This window comes from Nycticebus coucang, chromosome 4 (genome assembly GCF_027406575.1).
Source record: "Nycticebus coucang isolate mNycCou1 chromosome 4, mNycCou1.pri, whole genome shotgun sequence".
In the NCBI taxonomy this organism is placed as follows: Eukaryota; Metazoa; Chordata; class Mammalia; order Primates; family Lorisidae; genus Nycticebus; species Nycticebus coucang.
Window position 1 is genome coordinate 134,145,134 of NC_069783.1, and position 22,532 is coordinate 134,167,665.

At 55.7% G+C, this 22,532-nt stretch overlaps 2 protein-coding genes and 1 non-coding gene across 4 annotated transcripts in view; 2 read left to right on the forward strand and 1 right to left on the reverse strand.

Moving 5' to 3' along the window:
• Positions 1 to 10,577, forward strand: part of CABIN1 (calcineurin binding protein 1) — a 172,701-nt gene extending 162,124 nt beyond the window's left edge. For both annotated transcript variants that reach the window (XM_053587053.1, XM_053587054.1), the window contains exons 35-37: positions 8,435 to 8,599; positions 9,668 to 9,894; positions 10,003 to 10,577. In XM_053587053.1, coding sequence (XP_053443028.1) covers positions 8,435 to 8,599; positions 9,668 to 9,894; positions 10,003 to 10,146 — 536 coding nt within the window. In that variant the 3' untranslated portion in view covers positions 10,147 to 10,577. The remainder of the gene's footprint in view (positions 1 to 8,434; positions 8,600 to 9,667; positions 9,895 to 10,002) is intronic.
• LOC128585134 (U6 spliceosomal RNA) lies at positions 3,323 to 3,429 on the reverse strand. The gene has a single exon (XR_008379879.1). It is a non-coding gene; the product is annotated as a U6 spliceosomal RNA (small nuclear RNA).
• A 3,999-nt stretch (positions 10,578 to 14,576) lies between the features above and the next one.
• Positions 14,577 to 22,140, forward strand: SUSD2 (sushi domain containing 2). The gene is made up of 15 exons (XM_053587055.1): positions 14,577 to 14,703; positions 16,001 to 16,208; positions 16,452 to 16,603; positions 17,040 to 17,207; positions 17,670 to 17,844; positions 17,971 to 18,172; positions 18,355 to 18,440; positions 18,522 to 18,790; positions 18,871 to 19,014; positions 19,105 to 19,263; positions 20,306 to 20,554; positions 20,672 to 20,944; positions 21,073 to 21,249; positions 21,338 to 21,443; positions 21,548 to 22,140. Exons 1-15 carry the CDS (start codon positions 14,628 to 14,630, stop codon positions 21,570 to 21,572), a joined length of 2,469 nt encoding a protein of 822 aa, XP_053443030.1. The 5' UTR covers positions 14,577 to 14,627; the 3' UTR covers positions 21,573 to 22,140.
• The last annotated feature ends 392 nt before the right edge of the window (positions 22,141 to 22,532 follow it).

Genomic DNA, 22,532 nt, shown 5'->3' on the forward strand with positions numbered 1-22,532 from the left:
GGCAAGAGAATCACATAAGCCCAAGAGCTGGAGGTTGCTGTGAGCCGTGTGACGCCACAGCACTCTACCGAGGGCTGTAAAGTAAAACTCTGTCTCTACAAAAAATAAATAAATAAATACATAAATACATAAATAAAATAATTTAATTCTCACTGTTCCAGAGGTATAAATTAATGTAATTGAACAAGAGAAAGAAATCCAAAAAGTTCAAATGAAAAATTATTATTTAAAAAAACAGAATTCAGAAAGACATCTGAGTATAAAATTAGTATAATAAAATCAGTAGTCTTTCTACATGCAAATAATAATCTTTTGGAAGATATAATGGAAAAAGTAGAATTTATAATACAATCAAAAATAATAGAATACTTAGTAACAAATGTAGTAAGAAATGTTTAAGATCAGCGCAAAGAAAACTTTGAAAACCTAGTGATAGATATGAAAGAAAACTTGAATGGAAAAAAGATATCTAGTCATGCATAAACAGGCATATTAAAGAGTTTTCTTCTAAATTAATCTACAAATTCTAGTCATACCAACAAAAAGAATTTTAAATGTAATCATTTTTAGTTGGTAATAAATTTATTTAGTGAAATTAGGGATTTTAATTTTCTGTTTCTGGTTAGGCTAGCCAAGGGTTTATCAATTTTGTTAAACTTTTCAAAGAACCAACTTTTTGATTCATTGATCTTATGAATAGTTCTTTTGTTTTTGATTTCATTTAATTCTGCTCTAATTTTGATTATTTCTTTTCTCCTGCTGGATTTAGGGTTGAACTGTCCTTCTTTTTCCAGTTGCTTGGGATGTCCCATTAAGTTTTTGATTTCTTCTCTTTTCATTCTTTTAAGGAAGGCTTGCAGCGCTATAAATTTCCCGCTTAGGACTGCCTTTGCAGTATCCCAGAGGTTCTGATAATTCATGTCTTCATTATTATTCTGTTCTAAAAACTTGGTAATTTCCTTCCTAGACTCATCTTTGACCCAGCTCTCTTTCAGGTTATTTAGTTTCCATGTCTTTGTATGAGTATGCAGATTTCTGTTATTGGTGAGTTCAACCTTTATTCTGTGATGATCTGAGAAAATACAAGGAATAACTTCTAGTCTTTTAAATTTGCTGAGGTTAGCCTTGTGACCTAAGATGTGATCAATTTTGGAGTATGTTCCATGGGCTGATGAGAAGAATGTGTACTCAGTTTAGTTAGGATGAAATGTTCGGTAGATGTCTGTTAAATTCGATTGTTGTATGGTGAATTTAAGTCCAAAATTTCTTTGCTTAGTTTCTTATTCAAGGATCTATCCAACAAGCCAAAGGGGTGTTAAAATCTCCAACTATTATGGTACTGGAAGATTGGAAAATACCAAATTGTTTGTGTCTGTTAGGGTCTTGCTTATAAATTGAGGAGCATTTTGGTTGGGCACATAAATGTTAATAATTGATATCTCATCATGTTGAAGGTTTCCTTTAAAAAATATGAAGTGGGCTAAGGTGTCAGCCACATACATCTGAGCTGGTGGGTTCAAATCCAGCCTGGGCCCGCCAAACAACAATGATGACTGCAACAAAAATAGCCGGTGTTGTGGCAGGCCCCTGTAGTCCCAGCTACTTGGGAGGCAGAGGCAGGAGAATCGCTTGAGCCCAGAAGTTTGAGGTTGCTGTGATGCCACGGCACTCTAACCAGGGTGACAGCTTGAGGCTCTGTCTCAAAAAAAAAAAATATGAAGTGACCATCTTTGTCTTTCCTTACTTTCGTTGGTTTAAAACCTAATCTATCTGCAAATAAAATGGCAACCCCTGCTTTTTTCTGTTTTCCGTTTGCCTGGATTATAGATGTCCATCCCTTCACCCTGAGTCTATATTTATCCTTTAAGATAAGATGAGATTCTTGTATGCAGCAGATATCTGGCCCGAGTTTTTTTTTTTTTTTTAGAGAGTCTCACTTTATGGCCCTTGGTAGAGTACCGTGGCCTCACACAGCTCACAGCAACCTCCAACTCCTGGGCTTAAGCGATTCTCTTGCCTCAGCCTCCCAAGTAGCTGGGACTACAGGTGCCTGCCACAACGCCGGGCTATTTTTTGGTTGCAGTTTGGCCGGGGCCGGGTTTGAACCCATCACCCTCAGTATATGGGGCTGGTGCCCTACTCCTTGAGCTACAGGTGCCTCCCCCAGTGGATGTTTTTAATCCTTTTGCCACTGTGGAAGTTGGTTTTTTTGTTTGGTTGGGTTTTTTTGTAGTCTCACTTTATTGCCCTTGGTAGAGTGCTGTGGTGTTACAGCTGACAGCAGCCTCCAACTCCTGGGCTTAGGTGATTCTCTTGCCTCAGCCTCCCGAGTAGCTGGGACTACAGGCACCCACCACAACACCCGGCTGTTTTTTTGTTACAGTTTGGCTGGTGCCAGGTTTGAACCCGCCACCCTTGGTATATGGGGCCAGAACCCTTTTCCCTGAGCCACAAGCACTGCCCAAAAGTTGGGTTTTGATCAATAATTTCTGAGTGAGTTTATTTTGGTGATAGAGCATTGTGATGGTCATTATGGAGGATGGGTCTGAGAATATCTTGAGGAGCTGGTTTAGTTTTGGCAAATTTCTTCAGTGTGTGAATGATCTTAATGTATTTGACTTCTCTATCATAAGTGAAACTTAGTTTAGCTGGATACAGAATCCTGGGCTGAAAGTTATTTTGTTTTAGGAGATTGAAGGTTGATGACCATCCTCTTCTGGCTTGAAAAGTTTCAGCAGAAAGATCTGCAGTCATTCTAATATTCTTCCCCTTGTAGGTTATGGTTTTCTTATGTCTGGCTGCTTGCAGGATTTTCTCTTTCATGTTAACTTTCGCGAAGTTAATTACAATTTGTCTAGGGGGTGCTTTATTTGGATGGAGTCGTGCTGGGGTTCTGAAACTGTCTGCTACCTGAATTTCAGAATCTCTTGCCATGTTTGGAAAGTTTACCTCTAAAATCTCTCAGAGTAGAGCATCTGTGCCTTTCAGATCATTCTCATCGCCTTCAGGAATTCCAGTAAGGAGAATGTTTGCTTTTTTGGAGTGGTCCCCCAACTCTCTCAGGGAATGATCCATCTTTGCTCTCCGTTTCTCTTCGTCTTTGAGTGTTTGGGAGGGTTCAAAAGCTTTGTCTTCAATGTCCGAGATCCTTTTTTCTGCCTGCTCCATCCTATTGCTGAGGCTTCTACTATATTTCTCAAGTCTTTGAAGGATGCAAATTCTTGCCTCAGTTTGTCAAAATCTTTGGTGATTTTATCTCTGAATTCATTGAATTCTTGAGACAACTTTTGAATTACTCCTTGAACTCATACTTCCAATTTTAAAAAATACGGAACGCTTCACGAATTTGTGTGTCATCCTTGCGCAGAGGCCATGCTAACCTTCTCTATATCATTCCAATTTTGGTATATGTGCTGCTGAAGCGAGCCCTCTTTCTTCTTTTGAAACTCACCAAATGACTCCATACATTCTTTTAGCTCTTTTATATTGTTTCTAATTGTGTCTAGATCCTTGGAGACTTTGTTCTGTCTTTCGTTAAATTTGGGGGTCAATTTTTGGATTTCCTTCTTCTGGTTTTCCACTTTTTCTTCAATTCCCTTCCTTGCTTTTGCTATCCATGATCTGAATCCCCTTTCTGTCATTGCCATGATTTCTTTGTAGTTGGGATCTTCTGAGGCAGCTCTACTGTCATCCCTTGTGGGAGAGGATCTGGTCTGGCCTTTCACCACGGCAGTGATTGTGTTGGTTCTTCCTCACTTGCGGTTTCTTCTTCTTTGACTGTGGGTACATTCTTCCTACAAGAGGGTTAAGAAAAACTTTCCCTCTGGAAATTTCCAAATCCTCAGCACAGCACCTCAGGCAGGCACTGCTCTAGACACGTTCCCACAAGTTGGGCCATTCATTTTACCATTATTTGCATATACAATAAAGTCCTGATCACGGTTAATAAAAAAAAAAAAAAAAAGAAAAACTTTCCTAGGGCCGTAAGGGGCACTCCAGTGTTAGGAAAACACAGCTGTTTTTTGGATGTGAAATCTCTAAGGCTTGAAATTGGATTTCACGACGTCTTGTAGAAAGTTGTCAAGGAGATTGAAACTGGTTTTCCTATTATGGGAGCGAATGCCATGCAGGTGGTGCAGTTGCCCCAGTAAGCAGTGCCCAGGCCAGAGGTGTACCCCCAGAGATCAAGGACACCTCAGCCTAGCTCTGGGGAACTGTGTGACCTCTATCACTGAGGCAGGAAACAGGCCCTATTGATACATATTGTGCACAGAGATTGAAACATGGCCCTTTGCTGGTGCAAGACCTCCCTAATCTGTTTGGCAGAGCTGCAGGCTCTGTCCACAGATGGCAACCCACGCCTGGATGTAGACCCGAAGTCGGTTACACAGCCAATGCCTGAAAACCACCCCACTCTGGACCCTCTCAGTCTTTTTTTTTTTTTTTTTTAGAGACAGAGTCTCACTTTATGGCCCTCGGTAGAGTGCCGTGGCCTCACACAGCTCACAGCAACCTCCAACTCCTGGGCTTAAGCAATTCTCTTGCCTCAGCCTCCCGAGTAGCTGGGACTACAGGTGCCCGCCACAACGCCCGGCTATTTTTTGGTTGCAGTTTGGCCGGGGCCGGATTTGAACCCGTCACCCTCGGCATATGGGGCCGGCGCCCTACCGACTGAGCCACAGGCGCCACTGCCCTCTCAGTCTTTAGCAAATTCAAGGTCTTGGGGTGGCAGAGCCCTAATAGTAGATAGGCCACTGGGCTGTCTGCTCTCCAGATTCCACACCCAGACCCACCTGTGTTCTGGAAGGGAAGCACGTAGCCGCAAGTTGGTGACGCTGTCCCTAAAGAGATCGCAGGCCAGACTGCACTTCCCCAGCCCTCCGCCACAGGGCTGGTGTTAGAGCACCCAGCAATACCGTGTGTGCTCAGCTCCTACACATCTCCCTCTGCACCCTCTGCATGGAGGGAAAGGCCTACCAGGAACTGGACACTGGTCCACCCCCGCAAGAGACTAGGGGTGGGGGGTGTGGGCAGTGATCCCGTGTAGGCTCTCTCCTTGGGTGTCTGACCTCTCCTGCACCCACTTTTCATACCTGTCTCCTTCCCTTCTTTTTTATTTTATTTTTTCTTTTTGTAAAGACAGAGTCTCACTTTATCACCCTCGGTAGAGTGCCGTGGCCTCACACAGCTCACATCAACCTCCAACTCCTGGGCTTGGACGATTCTCTTGCCTCAACCTCCCGAGTAGCTGGGACTACAGGTGCCCGCCACAACACTCAGCCATTTTTTGGTTGCAGTTTGGCCGGGGCTGGGTTTGAACCCGCCACTCTCCGTATATGGGGCTGCACTCTACCCACTGAGACAGGCACCACCCTGGCCTACTTCCCTTCTTAGCTTGTCCACTACTGGTATCCCACGCTGTCACCCTGTGCCTTCCCAGTGCTTTTTCTGAGCAGGACAATCCAGAATGTGGCAGCTGGTCTCTCTTCTCCCTGACCTTCACAGGAGAGCAACTTGGTTGCTTTTTTTTTTTTTTTTTTGAGAGAGAGAGAAAAGTCTGATTTTGTCGCCCTTGGTAGAGTGTCATGGCGTCATAGCTCACAGCAACTTCAAACTCATGGGCTCAAGCAATTTTCTTGCCTCACTCTGTCTCAGGCTGGTCTTGAACCTGTGAGCTCAAGCAATCCACCTGCCTTGGCCTCCCAGAGCGCTGGGATTAAAGGCATGAACCGCTGTGCCTGACTTCAGTTGCTTTTAGAGATGTTTTTCAGGTCTTGGTTCTGGGGTCAACACTGCTGCTCTCCAGCTCACTGGAGCCTTTAACTCCTGGCTTTAAGTGATCCTCCCGCCTCCGTCTCCCAAAGTACTGGGATTACAGGCGTGAGCTACCACTCTCCCTGACTGTACATTCTTCAGCCTGGAGAATGGATCAATCCTTTTTTGTTTCTTTTCCCCAAACTAATTTAAATGGTCTTTTTCTCTTGAATGGCACTGGGAGTGAGGGCTGCCCTTGACTGAGAATGTCTGTGCAGGCCTAGCAGAGGCCTCTACCTGACAGGCCCTGGCATCAGCACATACCATGCTACCACCTGCCCCCCGCCTACCCTGCGCACCCCCCTTGGGGCTGCTGCAGATCCTCAAGCAGGTGATGTTTAGCCGGCCGCATCAGGGTGGGTATCCCGTATGGCTCTCAGAGCTGGCTGGGGTGATACCAGGTCCCAGCTTGGACAGGCACCTCTGGAACTGGCCCCAGCATAGTGGTATGGCCACATATGGAGTAGTTCCTGGTGACAGCAAGGCCCACCTGCAAAGGCACCCTGAGACTAGAGGGTGGTGTGCAGACCTTGAACTGAAGCCAGGACTGGTTGTGAAGCTGGAAGTTGGGATCCAGTGATAGCTGAGCCACCTGGGAGAGCAGATCACAGAATGAATTCTCCCTGGACACCTCCCCGAGGAATGAGAGAACTGGGAGGGTGGGTGCAGAAGGGACTGATGGGCTTCCTGCCAGGGCCCCTCACACCTGGGGAAACAGCCACAGGTGGACAAGGTGCTCTCAAGTCCCTGGTTCCTAGTGAGGAGCTCAGCCACCTGCCCAGGCCCTACTGACAAGGTCACAGCTCCATGAGGCAGAGGCACTTGGGGTACTCAGGGTCAGCCAAGGCCTGTGTATCCCCTGTAGCTGGGCTTCCTTTTCCCATAGGCATGTGTGTGTCTCCACATTTGTCAGGGTTCTCCCCAGCACAGGCCAGGCCTCAGTGCACAGCTGCCTCTCAGCTCTAGAACAGCACCTGCCCCTGTAAGAGTGAGAGGGGCCCCTCTCTGAGCAGTCAGCCCTCCTATGGTAGGGAACGTGGAGAGGGTGTTCCTGCTCCCAAGTCAGGACCAAAACAGGCAGTTAAGCCAAGCAGAGGCAGAGCCAGGCCTCGGGGCCTCCCAGGATATCTCACGTCGGGGACAGTCTGCCCTGGGGTACAGGGAGACTGGTCTCAGTGGCACAGGATTTTGGCCTGGCCACCTATTTCTGCAGACAGAGAACCTGAGATGGGAGGGTGGTGGGGAGGCTCCAGGGCTCTCCTGTGGCTCCTGCCTGCTGCCTTCCAGGTCCAGGTGGTCTGTCCAGACTGGCTAAGGCGTACCTCCTCTGCAGGCTGGGCTCCCTGGTAGATCCCCTTCCTTTCAGGCCCACCCATCATCTTCCTGACAGGGCTGCCAGGGTACCCCTGCCACCTCATCCACATTCTGCCCTGTAAATTGCCATCAGCAAGAGCGGCCTGTGCTCATACCCTGCTCAGGGAGCAGCTGCCAGAGGGGTGTATCCTGCCAGGGCAGTGCCACCAGTAGAAAGGCCTGGCCTCAGGGCCCACAGACGGCCTGCCCTGTGGCTGTGTGCCCAGCCTCCTGCAGGAGGTGGAGGGGTGGCTGGGAAGGCAGCGGGAGGCCCTGCTGAGGAACTTAGATTTGCAGCCATTGTGACTGGACCTGGGACCAAAGAGGCTGTGACTGTAGATTCCAGGCAATGACACTAAGCAAGGGAGGGAGTGCCCAGAGGGGTGGGGGCTCAAGACAAGGCCTTGGCCAGTGTGGGACAGACTGTGTGGACCTGGAAGGCAGCAGGGCCCTCATGCCTCTGCCTGGTGCGCTGGGCCCAGGCTTCCCGCCACCATGGGTGGGAAGGCCACGGTGGTGAGCTGGCTCCCCCTACTGGAGAGGGTGAGGTCATCTTGGCAGAGGAGCTGGACAGGCTGGCGGGGCCAGGAAGGCAGTGGGAAGGCCTGGAGACATGAGATGCGGTGGAGGGAGGAGGGAAGCCGGGCTGGGAACTGTGCGGAGACTCAGGGGAGGAGCGGGGCCTGGGAAGCTCAGGGCAGATGCTGAGTAACAGCTAGCCTGGCCGGTGGCCACAGGCGCAGCCTTTGCTCCAGGCCCATCCAGTCCTTGGCATAATTGAGGCCAGTTCCCAGTCCACCCCTCATGCCAAGGAAGGTGTGGTCTGGCCTGGCAGGGAACCACGGTACCATCAAGCCCCTCCATCCACTGCAGTTTTAGTTGGGTTGTTTGGGTCCTGAACTGGTTTCTGATTGCCACTTGCTTGAGCTGGAGGGGAGAGCAGATGTAAGCCAAGCTCATGAGCCCAGGGATGGGGTCCCCACTGTGTCAGTTATGCAGTCATCCAGAGTGGGGCGCCAGCCTACACTAGCACCCACTTACATGGTGAGCAGTCTCCTATCTGTACCACCTGGCCCCAGCCGCACAGCTGTCAGAGGGCCTGCTGGTTCCCGGACCACTCCTGTGGAAAGGGAGCGCCACCTCAGCCCAGGGTCCCTGCAGCAGCCATGCTTCCCTGCTGGGTGTCCCAGGACACAGAACCTGGCAGACTCAGGAGCCCTTGGGAAGGGTGAGTACGTAACCCGCAGTGGGCCTCATGTCCCTGCAGAGGGAGGAAAGCTGGTGAGAGCAGCAGACGGCGCTGGGTCGCCATCCCAGGAGCCCCGGCATAGTCAGCAGGGGAAGACGGCCCCCACAGGTGCCCCAGCAGAGCCACACTGCTGGCCCACGGAGGCTGCTCCTCAGACAGGCACGGAGCCCACCTGCAGCCAAGGTAAGACGAGTTGGGAGCAGGCCAGCACCAGCCACCACAAGGGGCCTCACTCCTGACAGCCAGGGTGGGCTTCCCACCAAGTGCCTGGCCTGGGAGGACGGGGCAGGAGGTCCAAGGACAAGCCCAGGCTGGTGTGGTAGGGGGACTGTTACCAGGCCACCTCAGAACCCAGGCTGAGCCTAGAGTGTGGCAGGAGGTGGACAGGCACCTACAGGGAGCAGCTGGGCCCAGTGACAGGCATCAACAGCAGCTACAGGGTGGCCAGGCAGATGTCCCCACCAGCAGCTGAGTCAGATCCCAGCCCCAGCCCTGGGTGCGGCCTGTTCCCACCAGCCACCCTAACCAGCTAGGCCCCTTGGAGACTCTGCCTGGCCTGGGCCTCCTACAGACCACTCAGGATGACAGACCTGGTGTCAGCTGCTAGGGGCCAGGCATGGGCTCTGAGTAAACCCTGCTCCTTTTAAAGCCATGGGGCTGCAGAGGAATGTGGAGACTGGCCAGGCCATCTGGGGCCTCCCAGCTCTCCCAGCCCTCTGGAGGCTGCCAGGACCCGGGACTGCAGCCTGCATGGCCAGCTGCCTCCAGGCTCCAGGGAAATGCAGCCCCTCACTCCACTGGAGCACAACCAGGTCTGGGCCTCAGTGTCCTCTCTGGGACGTGGACGCTAATAGGACATGTCCTTGGATGGTTGCAGGGATGCAACAGTTCATGTGAGCATGGTGCCCGAGGGCCCCTGGGGAAGGGTCAGAGGCGGGTGCTACCCATATCCCAGGCCCTGGGACCCAGAGTTCATGGTGCCCTGGATGGGATCACAGTCCCAGAACCCCACAGTCCAGAGCCAGGGCCTGAGCCAAGCAATTATCCAGGGTGGATGCCTAGGACCTTGCCAGTCAGCACAGACCAAATGGGTCCTAAAAAAGGCACCCGTGGTCTGACGCAGAATGCGGGAGCTGCTTTTGGTCACTTTGTCTCCAGAGGGGAAACTGAAGCCTGAGCTGGAAAGTAGGAGGGGGAGGAGGAGGAAGGAGGCTTAGAGTGAGGCTCAGCCCCTGAGATCTTTCCCCGCAGCCACCAGCTCCAAGGTCCCCTGCAGTGGGAGTGGCCAGGCACCCGAGGGCCACCCAGGCAAGGCAGAGCCCAGCTGGGCCAAGTCACGCCTCTTGCCCAACATGCCAAAGCTGGTCATCCCCTCGGCCGCCACCAAGTTCCCGCCTGAGATCACCGTCACGCCACCCACCCCAACCCTGCTCTCCCCCAAAGGCAGCATCTCAGAGGAGACCAAGCAGAAGCTGAAGGTAACCTTGGGTACTGGGCAGGGTCCACGGGAGGGGGTGCAGGTTGCAGTGGGGCCTAGGGTGGGTCCCAGCTACCTCTGACCAGTCCCCTACCTGCCCTGTCTGCAGTCGGCCATCCTTTCCGCCCAGTCGGCCGCCACCGTGAGAAAAGAGAGTCTGTGCCAGCCAGCCCTGGAGGTCCTGGAGACATCCAGCCAGGAGTCCTCACTGGAGAGTGAGACAGACGAGGATGATGACTACATGGACATCTGAGAGGGCTGCTGGAGCCCACAGCTACACGGGGGCGGGCTGCCAGCCTTGGAACGCCCCACAGCCTGGACCCTGGGCTGGCTGGAGGCCCGCACGGGACAACATCACCTACCCAGGCCCCAGGCCTGCCCAGCCCTCTTTGCGGCACCCTCTCTGCACCCGATCGGACTGTTCACACTGTGTGGGAGCCCAGAGGTAGCAGAGAGGAGGCCCGTCTCAGCCATGTGAAGGTGGAGGGGTCGCGATCTGCAGGGCTGGGCAGCATCTTTTTCTATGAAATGGTGACTTTGTAAACCTTCCAACAGTCAGCCTGGTCAGCCACACCCACACCTGATGCTGGGACACACTGGGCTCTGCCCATGTCGCAGTGAAGGGCGTTCAGAGCCAGGCTTGCCCCACACCCTTTTTTTGGTTTCTTTTCTAATAAAGGTTCAACAGTAGTTTTTGCTTCTGTGCTCACTTCTGGGGTGCAGCTGGGGGAGGGCCCAGGACATCCACACCCCTTCTCCCATAGGGCAGGGCCCAGCACAGCCAATAGGCTGGGGGCACTCTGCTGGTGAGAGGAGATGCCAGGTGCCAAGCAGGGCAGACCCCAGTGAGGAGGCTGGAGCCCGGCCTGAAAGGCATGTCGGGTGTCTGGCTGCGTGGGTCGCTGTGCTCTTAGAGGTGGAAGGCTATAGGGCCTGTGCTATGGGGCAAGAAGGGAGAGCTCTGATCTCCCACCATACCTGCCCTGATGGGACTGGGCACCTGAAAGCTCTGGGGCCCAGCACAGGATGCACAGGTGGGGCTTGTCAGTCAGAAATTATTGAAGATTTAAGACAGTGACCAGAGAGCATTAAATCAGCCCAAGGTGCTGGCCCTGCCCTCCTGTATTCCAGGCCCATTTGTTTCGGGGATGCAAGGCTCTGGGGGCCCAAACCTGCCCTTCACAACTGTCACCCCCGTCTAGTGACCTGGGCCATCCCCTGCTCCTAGGGCTTCCCCTGGAACAGGCTCTCTGTCTAGGATGGAGATGGGGGCCCTGATGGGCTGGACACGTCCAGGGCCCAGCCCAGGCTGTTTAGAACCAGATGTGCAGCAGCCCTGGGGGGATCCTGGCTGCACCTGCCTTCAGAGGGCTGAGTGGTGGCAGCGACTCTTCTGGCACCCACTCCCTGCAGGCCCCTGGGGTATGGAGGTCTCCAGACTGCACATCCATCCTCTCTGGACATGGCAGGGCTTCCCAGGCCAGAAACGGAAAGCAACAGCCTGCCTTCCTGCAGACCCAGGAGGTTCTCAGAGCCTGAGGCCGCCAGCCCTCCCCAGCACCCTCGGCCTGGGCCCAGGATGAGTTCCCAGACCAGACCAGGGCCAGGAACAGGCTCTGCTTGACTCAACCTCAACATTCACACTCAGGGCACCTACCTACAGAGGTGTCCTGAGTACCCAGAAGTACAAAATAAGTGACTGAGGCAGAGATATCAATCATTGGAGGTTTTTTTAAGCCAAAGTTTGAGGGAATACTGGGGAAACACACAAACCACAGATGCATCTTTTTTTTTTTTTTCATTCTTTTTTCAATTTCAGATTACTATGAGGGTACGGACCATTAGGTTATATAATTTACACATGTCAAATAAAAATCAAAGTTGTAGCTGTGTCCTGCACCCAGGGAATGCGCCATCTATCCATGCACTGTACCCACTGGGTGGGAAGCTACTGAGCCCCGTCCTCTTCTCCCCCACTTCTTGAGTTTGAGATTTTCTCTCCTGTGGGTCTGTGATTGTTAATCTAGTTTTAAATTGCTTTTAAGTACCTGTGATGCTTGTTTTTCCAATCTTGTGATATTTTACTTAGGAGAATATTCTCCAAATCCATCCAAGTTGTTACAAAGGATGCAAAATTTCCATCTTTTTTTTTTTTTTTTGTAGAGACAGAGTCTCACTTTATGGCCCTCGGTAGAGTGCCGTGGCCTCACACAGCTCACAGCAACCTCCAACTCCTGGGCTTAAGCGATTCTCTTGCCTCAGCCTCCCCAGCAGCTGGGACTACAGGAGCCCGCCACAACGCCCGGCTATTTTTTGGTTGCAGTTTGGCCGGGGCCGGGTTTGAACCCGCCACCCTCGCACCCTCGGTATATGGGGCCGGCGCCCTACCGACTGAGCCACAGGCGCCGCCCCAATTTCCATCTTTTTTTAAGGGATGAATAGTATTCCATGGCATACACAGACCACAGTTTATTAATCCTTTTGTGTGTTCTTGGGCACTTGGGTTGTTTCCACATCTTGCAATTGTGAACTGAGCTGCTATGAACATTCAAGTGCAAATGTCCCATGGTAAAATGTGTTTTTTTCATTTGGGTAAATGCCTAGTAGTGGAATTACAGGGTCAAATGGTAGGTCTCCTTTTGAGGACTCTCTGTACTTCTTTGCACAGAGGCTGGACTGGTTTGCAGACTCACCAAGGGCACGTGGGTGTTCCCTGCTCCCCTCCCTAAAGCCAGCATCTGTTACTTTGGGATCTTGTGATATGGGCCATTCTCACTGGGATTAGGTGATATCTCAAAGTGATGTTTGTTTTTTGTTTGTTTGTTTGTTTGTTTGGAGGGCTTGGGGAAAGGGTTTTGAGACAGAGTCTCACTCTCTTCCCCAGGCTACTCAGCCTAGCTCACTACAATCTCAAAGTCAATCACTAAGTTTTAAGCAATCCTCCTGCCTCAGCCTCCTGATTAACTGGGACTACAGGCACCCACCACAACACCCAGCTATTTTTCTATTTTTAGTAGAGATGGAGGTGGTCTCATTCTTGCTCAGGCTGGTCTTAAACTCCTGAGCTCAAGAGGTTCTCCCACCTTACCCTCCCATAGAGCTAAGATTACAAGCGTGAGCCACCAGTATTGGCCTGGAACTTAAGTATTTAAGGAAGCAGGGCCCACAGGGGGGGGGAAAAAAAAAGGATTAAGGGGTGGGCAATGAGTCAAATGGTCACATTCTTGAGACACTTCAGTTAATCCCCAGGACATCTACATTGTACATGAAATTAGGCTAATATTTGAAGAGATAGACAGGACAGCACCTGGGAAGATAAACTTGTAATCAGCATCTTAGTTAGCATGGAATCAAACAGCCTTTAGTTTTAGGCGCTGGTCTTAGCCTGCAGACCTAAAGACAATTTGCAGTCCAGTAGAGGAATCTCCTGAGTGATCTGTGGAGCCCAGGCCTTTCCCCTTTTGAAGCTGAAGGTCTTGAGGGCTTCTCAACAAATGTCTTTGGGAGGGAGCAGAGATGGGGGGGACAGCCCTCTAGGAGAGTTCAGGAGGCACCCAGGTTCCAAGTCTCCCTTTTGGGGTTCCTCTGACACCTCTGTAGGAGGTGGGGGGGACCCTTGGGAGCACCCCAGGTGGCTGCCAACACTCAGCCAGTGTGTTTCTCAGCAATCACATCCACCAGGCTAGAGAGAATGGGCCTGGGAACAATGGGCCAGCCCTGCCCTAGGAGCTGAGATAGGTCACAGCGCAGATGCAGATGACGTATATGATTGGCACATTTGCACCATGGGGCCAGCTGCAGCTCCCTGAGAGGTTGGCCATGTGCCTCCTCCTTTAGACACGTTGGGAAGCTGCAGGTTGCAGAGGCCCACCTGCCTGATGGACATCCAGCCCAGGTGGCAGAGACTTGGCTACCTCACCCTACCTGTGGGGTGGGGGAAAGGGGGTCCTGGAAGCCACCAGGGGCCTGACTTGGCCCTGCCACCTCTCCTGACGACTTTGGGCCTGCCACCTCTCCTAACGACTTTGGGCCTATCTCATGTGGGCGTCAGTTTCCTCATCTGAACAAGAAGGGAGGGTAACCCTAAAGAGATTATGCAAACTCCAAGAGAGACAGGGCAGGGGCGGTGTGGCACGGTGTGGCAGGGAAAGCCACTCCTCTCCCCACATTCTCTGTCCAACGTGGAGGCTCTCCCCTTCCCCCTTCCAGAGAGAATCCCCCTCAGAGCCACCCGGGCCCTTAGGCTCGGCCTGGCCTGCATCTCTGACCCAGCAGATCCCGCCTCCGCCAGAGGAGGGGTTAGGAACACCACCTTCCAGCGAAAGCCCTCCCTGCCTTGCCCTTACCACAGCATCCCATCCCCAGGGGCCCCACCCTGAATGCAGGGCTGGGTTGGGCTGCAGATCCTAGGCTGCAGCCTCTGGATGGGGCACCCTCACTCTCCCACAGGGTCCCATGGCTGAGGTTCGGCCCCCTCCCCCATCCCCACCCCTTGTCCTAGGCCTACGGGCCAGGAATGTGCTAACGGGGCAGGTTGGGCCCTGCTGGTCTGCGCAGGCACCTGTGGACTTTGAAAGGGGACCCGCGGGCGGGCGGAGGCCAGTGGGGCGGGGCAGGGCGGTACCGCAGAGCTAGGGCAGGCGGGGCCGGGCAGGCGGGGCCAGGCTGCAAAGACTAAGCTCAACCCGCCGCCTCAGAGCCACTGCACTGCTGGCCGCAGACACAGGCCGCACCATGAAGCCGGCCCTCCTGTCCTGGGCTCTGCTGCTGCTGGTGACAGCCCCTGGCTGGGTCCCTGGGCCTACAGCAGGTATGCCTCCCACCCTACTCTTCTGCCCCATCCGTCTGTCCATCTGCTTTCCACAGCAGTGCCGGGGCAGACGCCCCTCTGGGCTCAGCTTCTGTCCATCTGTCAGGCCATCTGTGGCTGTGCTAGATGTTATGGGAAGACATTCCGAGGATCTGTGGTCAAGGGGCTGCTGGCAGGGATGGGCAGCCTGGACCCTTCACCCTGAAAGGGAGGGAAGCAGGGAGTCCCGCAGAAACCTCAGCCTAGACCCCAAGCCCTGACAGAGGGTGTGAGTAGGACAAGAAGGCAGGATTGTGGATGTCTAGGGGAAGCCCCTGAGTCCAGAGCCCCAGAGCAGGGACCCTGCCCCCAGGCCACCCTCTGCTATCCAACCCCACCCCCACCTCCACCCCATTCCCATCCACTTATCTCCACACCATCTCTTAGCTTCCTCCCCACACGCCCACAAGCCATCTCATCCTTGGCCAGTAAATATTTATTGTTGTTCTTGAGTTCCAGGCACTGTACTCAGTGAGGTGGGGCCAACGGGTGTCTCCAGCCCAGGTCTGGCCCTTGAGTGCCCTTGTTTGAGAGGAATGGGAAAGGGCCAGGGTGCCTGCATCCACCCCAGTCACACCCTCCAGCCCAGCCTCCGTGCCAGCTCCAGGCAGTGCAACCCACGGGAGACCGTCAGGGCCTAACATCCACAGTGTCCCCTCCCTGATTCTCCCCAAAAAGCAAGGGAGGTCCCCCTGGCCTTCCCCTCCGAGGGCGGGCTTCTCAATTTCAGCTTCCACAGAAGTGAGATGGGCCACATTCAGCCTGGGCACCATTCTCTGTCAAGCCTCAAATAGGAGTCTTAGCAGCCACATCCTGGGACCGCAGCCCAGGCAAGCAAGAGGGGTCCTTCCCGGGCTGCAGGCCCCAGGGAGACACGTGTCCACAGATGCCTCAGGGAATCAAGAGAGGGCCCCACACCCAGGTCAAGGGCTCAGGCAACTGTGGCCTTCTGAGGACCCCTGCCACGTGGGATATAAGACTTGGTGGCTGAGGGTCAGCCATGCCCTGTGGGGTCCTCTTGCCCCGTGAGACTAAGCATAGGAAGGTTTCACCAGTTAGGGCAATAGCTAGGTCATCTGTGCTAAGATTAACCCCATCCCCACGGGCCCTGTGGTTTTCCATTGCGTTCACGTGGTGGCCAGTGACATTCCCGGATTCCTGGCCAGAGTTCTCCTGAGAATGCTGCTCTCTAATGGACTGGGGAAATAGAGATGGGCCCAGCACCTGCCCAGCTGGTGCTCAGGGTCCTCCTCTCCAGATGCCCAGGAGAGCTGCTCCATGCGCTGTGGGCACCCGGAAGGGCCGTGTTCCTGCCACCCGACCTGCTCCGGCCTTGGCACCTGCTGCTTGGATTTCCGAGACTTCTGCTTGGAGATCTCACCCTACTCAGGCTCCCTGATGGGTGGCAAGGACTTTGTGGTGCAGCATCTCAAGTGGTTCAGCCCCACAGATGGTGTGATCTGCAGGTGGGAGGCCCAAGAGGCCAGGCCATAGGACCCCTCCGGGACCCCACCCCCCCCATCTCCCTGCATGCTGGGGGCCCAGAACCCCTGGCTGGCTGACTGAAGGTCCTTGGACCCAGAACAGGAGGGAGGGCACACAGATAGCTGGCTGGATGGGTGCCCTGTGGCTGTCAGTGGACCCTGGCCTTTGAGGGGATCAGCCGGCACTGGCCGGCCCAGCCTCTCCTGCCACCTCTGCCCCCACAGGTTTAAGGAGAGCATCCAGACCCTCGGCCACGTGGACTCCTCAGGGCAGGTGCACTGTGTATCTCCTCTGCTCTATGAGAGTGGTCGCATCCCCTTCACGGTCTCACTAGACAATGGCCGCTCCTTCCCTCGCTCAGGCACCTGGCTGGCAGGTGAGCCCTCACCCCTGAGTCCCGCCTGCAGCCTGCACCCACGGGGACTTTCCCCAGTGCTAATCTATCCTCACCAAAACTTGGCCCGCCCGTACCCTGCTGCTCTGGCTGAACCAGTCCCTCGGGTGGCCTGCCCACCCAGCCACAGGGGCGGGGGTTCCTAAGCTCATTGCCTCATCCCCGGGCACCCAGACACGAGTTTCAGCCCAGAGTAAGCGGGAGCTGCAGAGGTCCCACGGAGAGCCAGTGTCTGCCCACTCAGCTCGGCCAGCCAAGGGCCTGGGCAGTGGAGGACAGGCTGCTTCTCGGACTGTCCTCTGGTCTGGGAAGATCACCTCACTGCTATGATGCTCTGTCCTTGGGTGGCTCTCTCAGGCTCCCTCCCTTGCACAGCCTGGACCCCAGGCCTTCACTCACCCCTCACCCTCCCATCTAGTGCACCCCAACAAAGTGTCAGTGGCAGAGAAGGGCCACCTGGTGAATGAGACCCGCTGGCAATACTACGGCACCGAGGACACCACGGGCAACCTCAGCCTGACCTGGAACACCTCAGCACTGCCCACACAGCAAGTCACCATTGAGCTGTGGGGCTACGAGGAGACAGGTGAGGCCTGCAGAGGGCTGCGGGGTGGCCTCAGGCTTCAGGCTCTCAGAGATGGGAAAAAGGGTTGGGTGGTGGGCTGGGGGGCTCCAGCCAGGGATGAGGAGAGACAAGAGCTCCGGCAGGGATTCAGGATCAGGGTTAGGGAGGTGCAGGTGGGCTGTGAACAAGGGACAGTGGTTGGGGCCCTACCCCTCTGGAGGAGGCTTTTCTGGACGCAGAAGAGGCTTGCTATGCCGCGTGCTCTGGAGGCTCAGACGGCTGGCAGAGATAAGGATTCTGGAGTGTGGGGGCAGGTGGGTGGTCACCTAAGCCAGGGTCCTCCTATGGGGATCCGCCCGTTTGTCACCCATCCGAACATGTCTGGCAGGCTGCTCCAGGTACCAAGGATAAGGGCCCAGGCCCGCACCTGCCCCGAGGGTCCCGGGCAGGTCCCCAAGGTTAACGAGGCCTCATCCCTATCAGGGACGCCATATTCAGGAGAGTGGACAGCAAAGTGGTCATACCTATATCCACTGGCCACAAACGTGCCCAACTCTGGCTTCTTCACCTTCAATCCAAAACCTGCACCCCACAACTACCAGGCGTGGAAAGTGGGTGCACTCCGGATCATCAACAGCAAGAGCTATGCAGGGCAGAAGTAAGGGCACGCGTACAGGCTAGTGGGGCCTGACCGCCTTCAGACGGCCCTGCTCACCCAGGAAGCCCTGGGCATGGGGCGGGCACGGGGTGGTCGCCCCCAAGTCATGCGTGGTCACCGCTGCAGGGATGTGCAGGCGCTCTGGACTAATGACCACGCCCTGGCATGGCACCTCGGCTCTGACTTCCGGGAGGACCCTGTGGCCTGGGCCCGCACTCAGTGCCTGGCCTGGGAGAACCAGGAGGACCAGCTGCCTGACTTCTTGGAGGAGCTGCCTGACTGTCCCTGCACCCTAGCACAGGCCCGGGCTGACTCCGGCCGCTTCCACGTGAGCTCAGGCTCCATCGGGGCCCAAGGGAGGGAACGAGCAGCCCCTCAGCAGCAGGGGCAGCCTCCCCCACTGAGGCTCTGGGAGGAGGGGCTGCAGTCTGAGCGCCCTGGGGGGCTGACTTCAGGAATGGGATAGCAGAACCCAGAGCCGGTGGGTGACAGCCACTGCCCGCTCTGCAGACGGACTACGGCTGTGACATGGAACAGGGCAGCGAGTGCACCTACCACCCGGGGGCTGTGCACTGTGTGCGTTCGGTGCAGGCCAGGTGAGCCAGGCCAGCAGGCTGGGGCCGGGGCAGGGTGGAGCCGGGCTCTGGAAGGCCACCCTGACCCACTGCTGTCCCCAGCCCCCGCTATGGCGCCGGCCAGCAGTGCTGCTACATGGCAGATGGCACGCAGCTCCTGACGGCTGACTCCAGCAGCGGCAGCACTCCCGACCGCGGCCATGACTGGGGCGCACCCCCGTACCGCACACCACCCCGCGTGCCCGGCATGTCCCACTGGCTCTACGATGTGCTCAGCTTCTATTACTGCTGCCTCTGGGCACCTGACTGTCCACGTTACATGAAGCGGCGGCCCTCCAACGACTGCCGCACCTACCAGCCCCCCCACCTGGGTGGGTGCCTGCCTGGGGGCTAGGGGGGGTGCAGCTGACCCAACGAGGGGGCCCTGCCTGACCCTCGGCTCTCACCCCAGCCTCCACCTTCGGAGACCCACACTTTGTTACCTTCGATGGCACCAAGTTCACATTCAATGGGAGGGGCGAGTACGTGCTACTGGAGGCCACGCTGACTGACCTGAGGGTACAGGCTCGGGCCGAGCCCAGGGCAACATCCAATGGTGAGACTGGGCCTGGGGGTTGGGGTGGTGCTAGGTCACCCAGGGAGAAGCTGGAGCCAAGCAAACCCTGTTCTATGCCCATACCTACAGGCACACAGATCAGAGGCACCGGGCTGACCGCAGTGGCCGTCCAGGAGGGCAACTCAGATGTGCTTGAGGTCAGGCTGGCCGACAGGGCCGGGGTCTTGGAGGTGCTGCTGAATCAAGAGGTGCTCAGTTTTGCAGAGCAGAGCTGGATGGACCTGAAGGGTGAGTGGTCCAGCCGGGCAAGGCCACAGGCTGGCCTAGCCTCCCTCCCCTCCCTGCCCAGGGGCTGAGGGGAGACCCTGGACCTTCACACCTCTCCTCAACCCTAGCTGGAGGCTGGGATGGTGCCCAGGGCTCCGATGCAAAGACAGAGGCCTCTCGGGGCTCAGAGAGGGGCCAGTGCAATGTGGCTGCGGGTCCATGGCTGTCTTAGGCCAAACTTGGTCCCAGGCCGGAGGAAGCAGGGCCCAGCCAGAGGTCTGCCCTCAGGCTGTCACACCCAGTGGCCTGGTCAGAGACCTGAGAGGCTGGCACTGTAGGACGTGTCCTCCCTGAGAAATCTAAGCCGTACAGAGGGGACTCACACTGGCTGCTCTCTCTCACCACTGGGGCGCACAGTGCCACTACTGTGTTCAAAAAAGCCACCACAACCCAGCTACAACTTAACAATAGGGGAAGTGGGAAAGGGGGGGGTGGGTAGAGGGAGGGGAATCGGTGGGATCACACCTGTGGTGCATATTACAGGGGTATTTGCGAAACTTGGTAAATGTAGAATATAAATGTTTTGGCACAGTAACTGAGATAACGCCGGAAAGGCTATGTTAACCACTGTGATAAAAATGTGTCAAATGGTTAAAAAAAAAAAAAAAAAGCCACCACAAGCCCTGTAAGGTTAAGGATGCCACTCAGAGCTCAGAAGTGCAGCAGCTTAGGCATCCGACTCCCTTGCTCAGGGCTCAAAGAACGAAACAGTTCTTAGTGGGGACAGCAAGGGTCTGGCCCTGTTCATCTGTGGGTGCAAAGACCCCCAAGAGCAGCCTCAGCGTGGGGTTCATCACACTGACTGGGCACCTTGGGCATTTCTGGGGGCTCTGGTGCAGGCGTGGCCGGGAGCAGTGGAGTGTCAAGCAGGGTTGGCCTGGAGATGCCCCTGCCCACATTTGCTCCATGGGTGCTGACCTCCCTCCCCCCGCCATCCTGGGGCTACAAGAGGGGTGGCCGTGGTGCCCGCAGGGTGACTCTGATCCACCCCACCTGTGCCCAGGCATGTTCCTGTCAGTGGCTGCCGGGGACAGGGTATCCGTCATGCTGGCTTCGGGGGCCGGCCTGGAGGTCAGTGTTCAGGGCCTGTTCCTGACTGTGTCCGTCCTGCTGCCTGCAAAGTTCCTCACCCACACTCGCGGCCTCCTTGGGACTCTCAATAACGACCCCACAGACGACTTCACCCTTCACAGCGGGCAGGTGCTGCCCCCAGGCGCCAGTCCTCGGGATTTGTTTCAGTATGGAGCCAACTGTAAGTGAGCCTGTGGGGGGCTGGGTGGAGAGGGCATAGCATGTGTGGGGTCTGTGGACTCAGGAGAGACCCCACACCCTGGGCTACCAAGTACAACTGGGCAGCCTGTCTTCCCAGGGGCTGTGCAGAACACGTCCTCCCTGTTCACCTATGACTCCTGGTTCTTGAGGAATAACTTCCTGTACCAACCCAAGCATGACCCCACCTTTGAGCCCCTCTTCCCCGGTGAGGCCACCCTTAGCCCCAGCCAGGCAGACGAGGCAGCTGAACTCTGTGGGGATGATCAGTTCTGCAACTTCGACGTGGCGGCCACCGGGAGCCTGAGCACAGGCAATGCCACGAGGCTGGCCCACCAGCTGCACCAGCATCGTGTACAGAGTCTGCAGCCAGGTGAGGGCAGAAGTGTGGTAACGGCGCCAAATGTGTGCCTTGCTCTGGGGCAGGACCCCCCGGGCCAGCAGGCTATGGGCAGTGGGCAGCGGCTCAGGCCTGTCATCTGCTCTCTGCCCCTGCCCTAGTGGTATCCTGTGGCTGGCTGGCTGCCCCCCAAAATGGGCGTAAGGATAGCATCAGATACCTGGAGGGCTCCACCATCTACTTCCACTGCAACAATGGCTACAGCCTGGTCGGGGCAGAGACCAGCACCTGCCGGGCTGATGGCAGCTGGTCCGCGCCTACCCCAGTGTGCCATCCAGGTGAGGACATCCCACCCACGCACACACCTGCCTAGCCCCCCGTGCCCATGGCCCCAGACCAGCCTCACCACTCTTGTCCCCTCCCCAGGTCGCAGCTACGCAGTGCTGCTGGGCATCATCTTCGGAGGCCTGGCGGTGGTGGCCGCCATCCTTCTCGCCTATGTGCTGCTCCGCCGCAGGAAGGGCAACACCATGTGAGGCTCCGCCCAGTCCCCTCCTGGTGTCCTCCCTTGTTCTCCCAAGACCCTGGGGCGCCGGTGGGGCCGCATGCCCCCTCCAAACCACATCTCTGTTGCAGGCACGTCTGGGGCTCACAGCCATGATGGGGACAGCTTGGCCAGGACCCCACCTCCCAGGAGAGAGCCCCTGTCTCTGGAGCATGCACCCGGGTCCTGCGCACCTGCAGCCCAGACACCTGATACCTGGGCCCTTAACATCTCAGACCTGAGGCCAGAGGCCAGGTGCTCCAGCGCCCTGAGCTGTCAGCGCTCTGTACTCTGCTCCTTAGATGCTCCCAGCTCTGGTTCCCCAGAACTGCTGCTGCACGCCATGGAGTTCTGAGCCCCAGTGTGCCCGCACCTGACATGCAGATTCCAACACCTTGCTGCCCATAGCCCGGCACCTGGTCCCAAACACACTGACAACTGCCATCCACTGTGGGGGCCAAGTAGAGCCGCTTGGGTGCTAGATCCCCAGGCGTGGACTGAGACCCCACATGGGCCTAGGGTGAGGAGAGGCCTCAGGACCCCAGAGCAGAAAGTGAGTGCCCTGAGGGGGAGACCCCACTGCCTGCACTCTAGGCTTGTAATTCTAACTCTTCTGGAAGGTCTCTCAGGAACGCCCCTCCCTGCCTGTACGAAGAGAAAACAAGTCCCCATGTTCCTCCCTGTGTCCTGGTGTCCATGCTGCGCCTCTGTTCTGGAGAATTCCACAATTGCCCTGCAGGGTCACCTGCCAACAGCGCTCAGAGTGACCCGGGCATAAGTCCCACCTGTCCCATCGTCTCCCAGGTCGAGATGCGATGCCCTTCCTCTCTTCCCACCCTCTGGAAGTCAGACTAAGAACAGTGACTACCTTGGGGGGTGGGGACAGGGCGATGTTACCAAAGGGCTCAGCCACGCAGGGCAGGCCCAGCCTGGCCATTCTGCCTCCCACCCATCCCTGTGCAGGCACCAGCCCTGCCCTGGCACAGCCCTGCAAATGGTGGCGCTTTGGCTGGGTACAGTCACTGGTGGGGCCGTGTCTGAGACTTCGGGTGTTGGCCCAGGAGCGTCCAGGAGCTC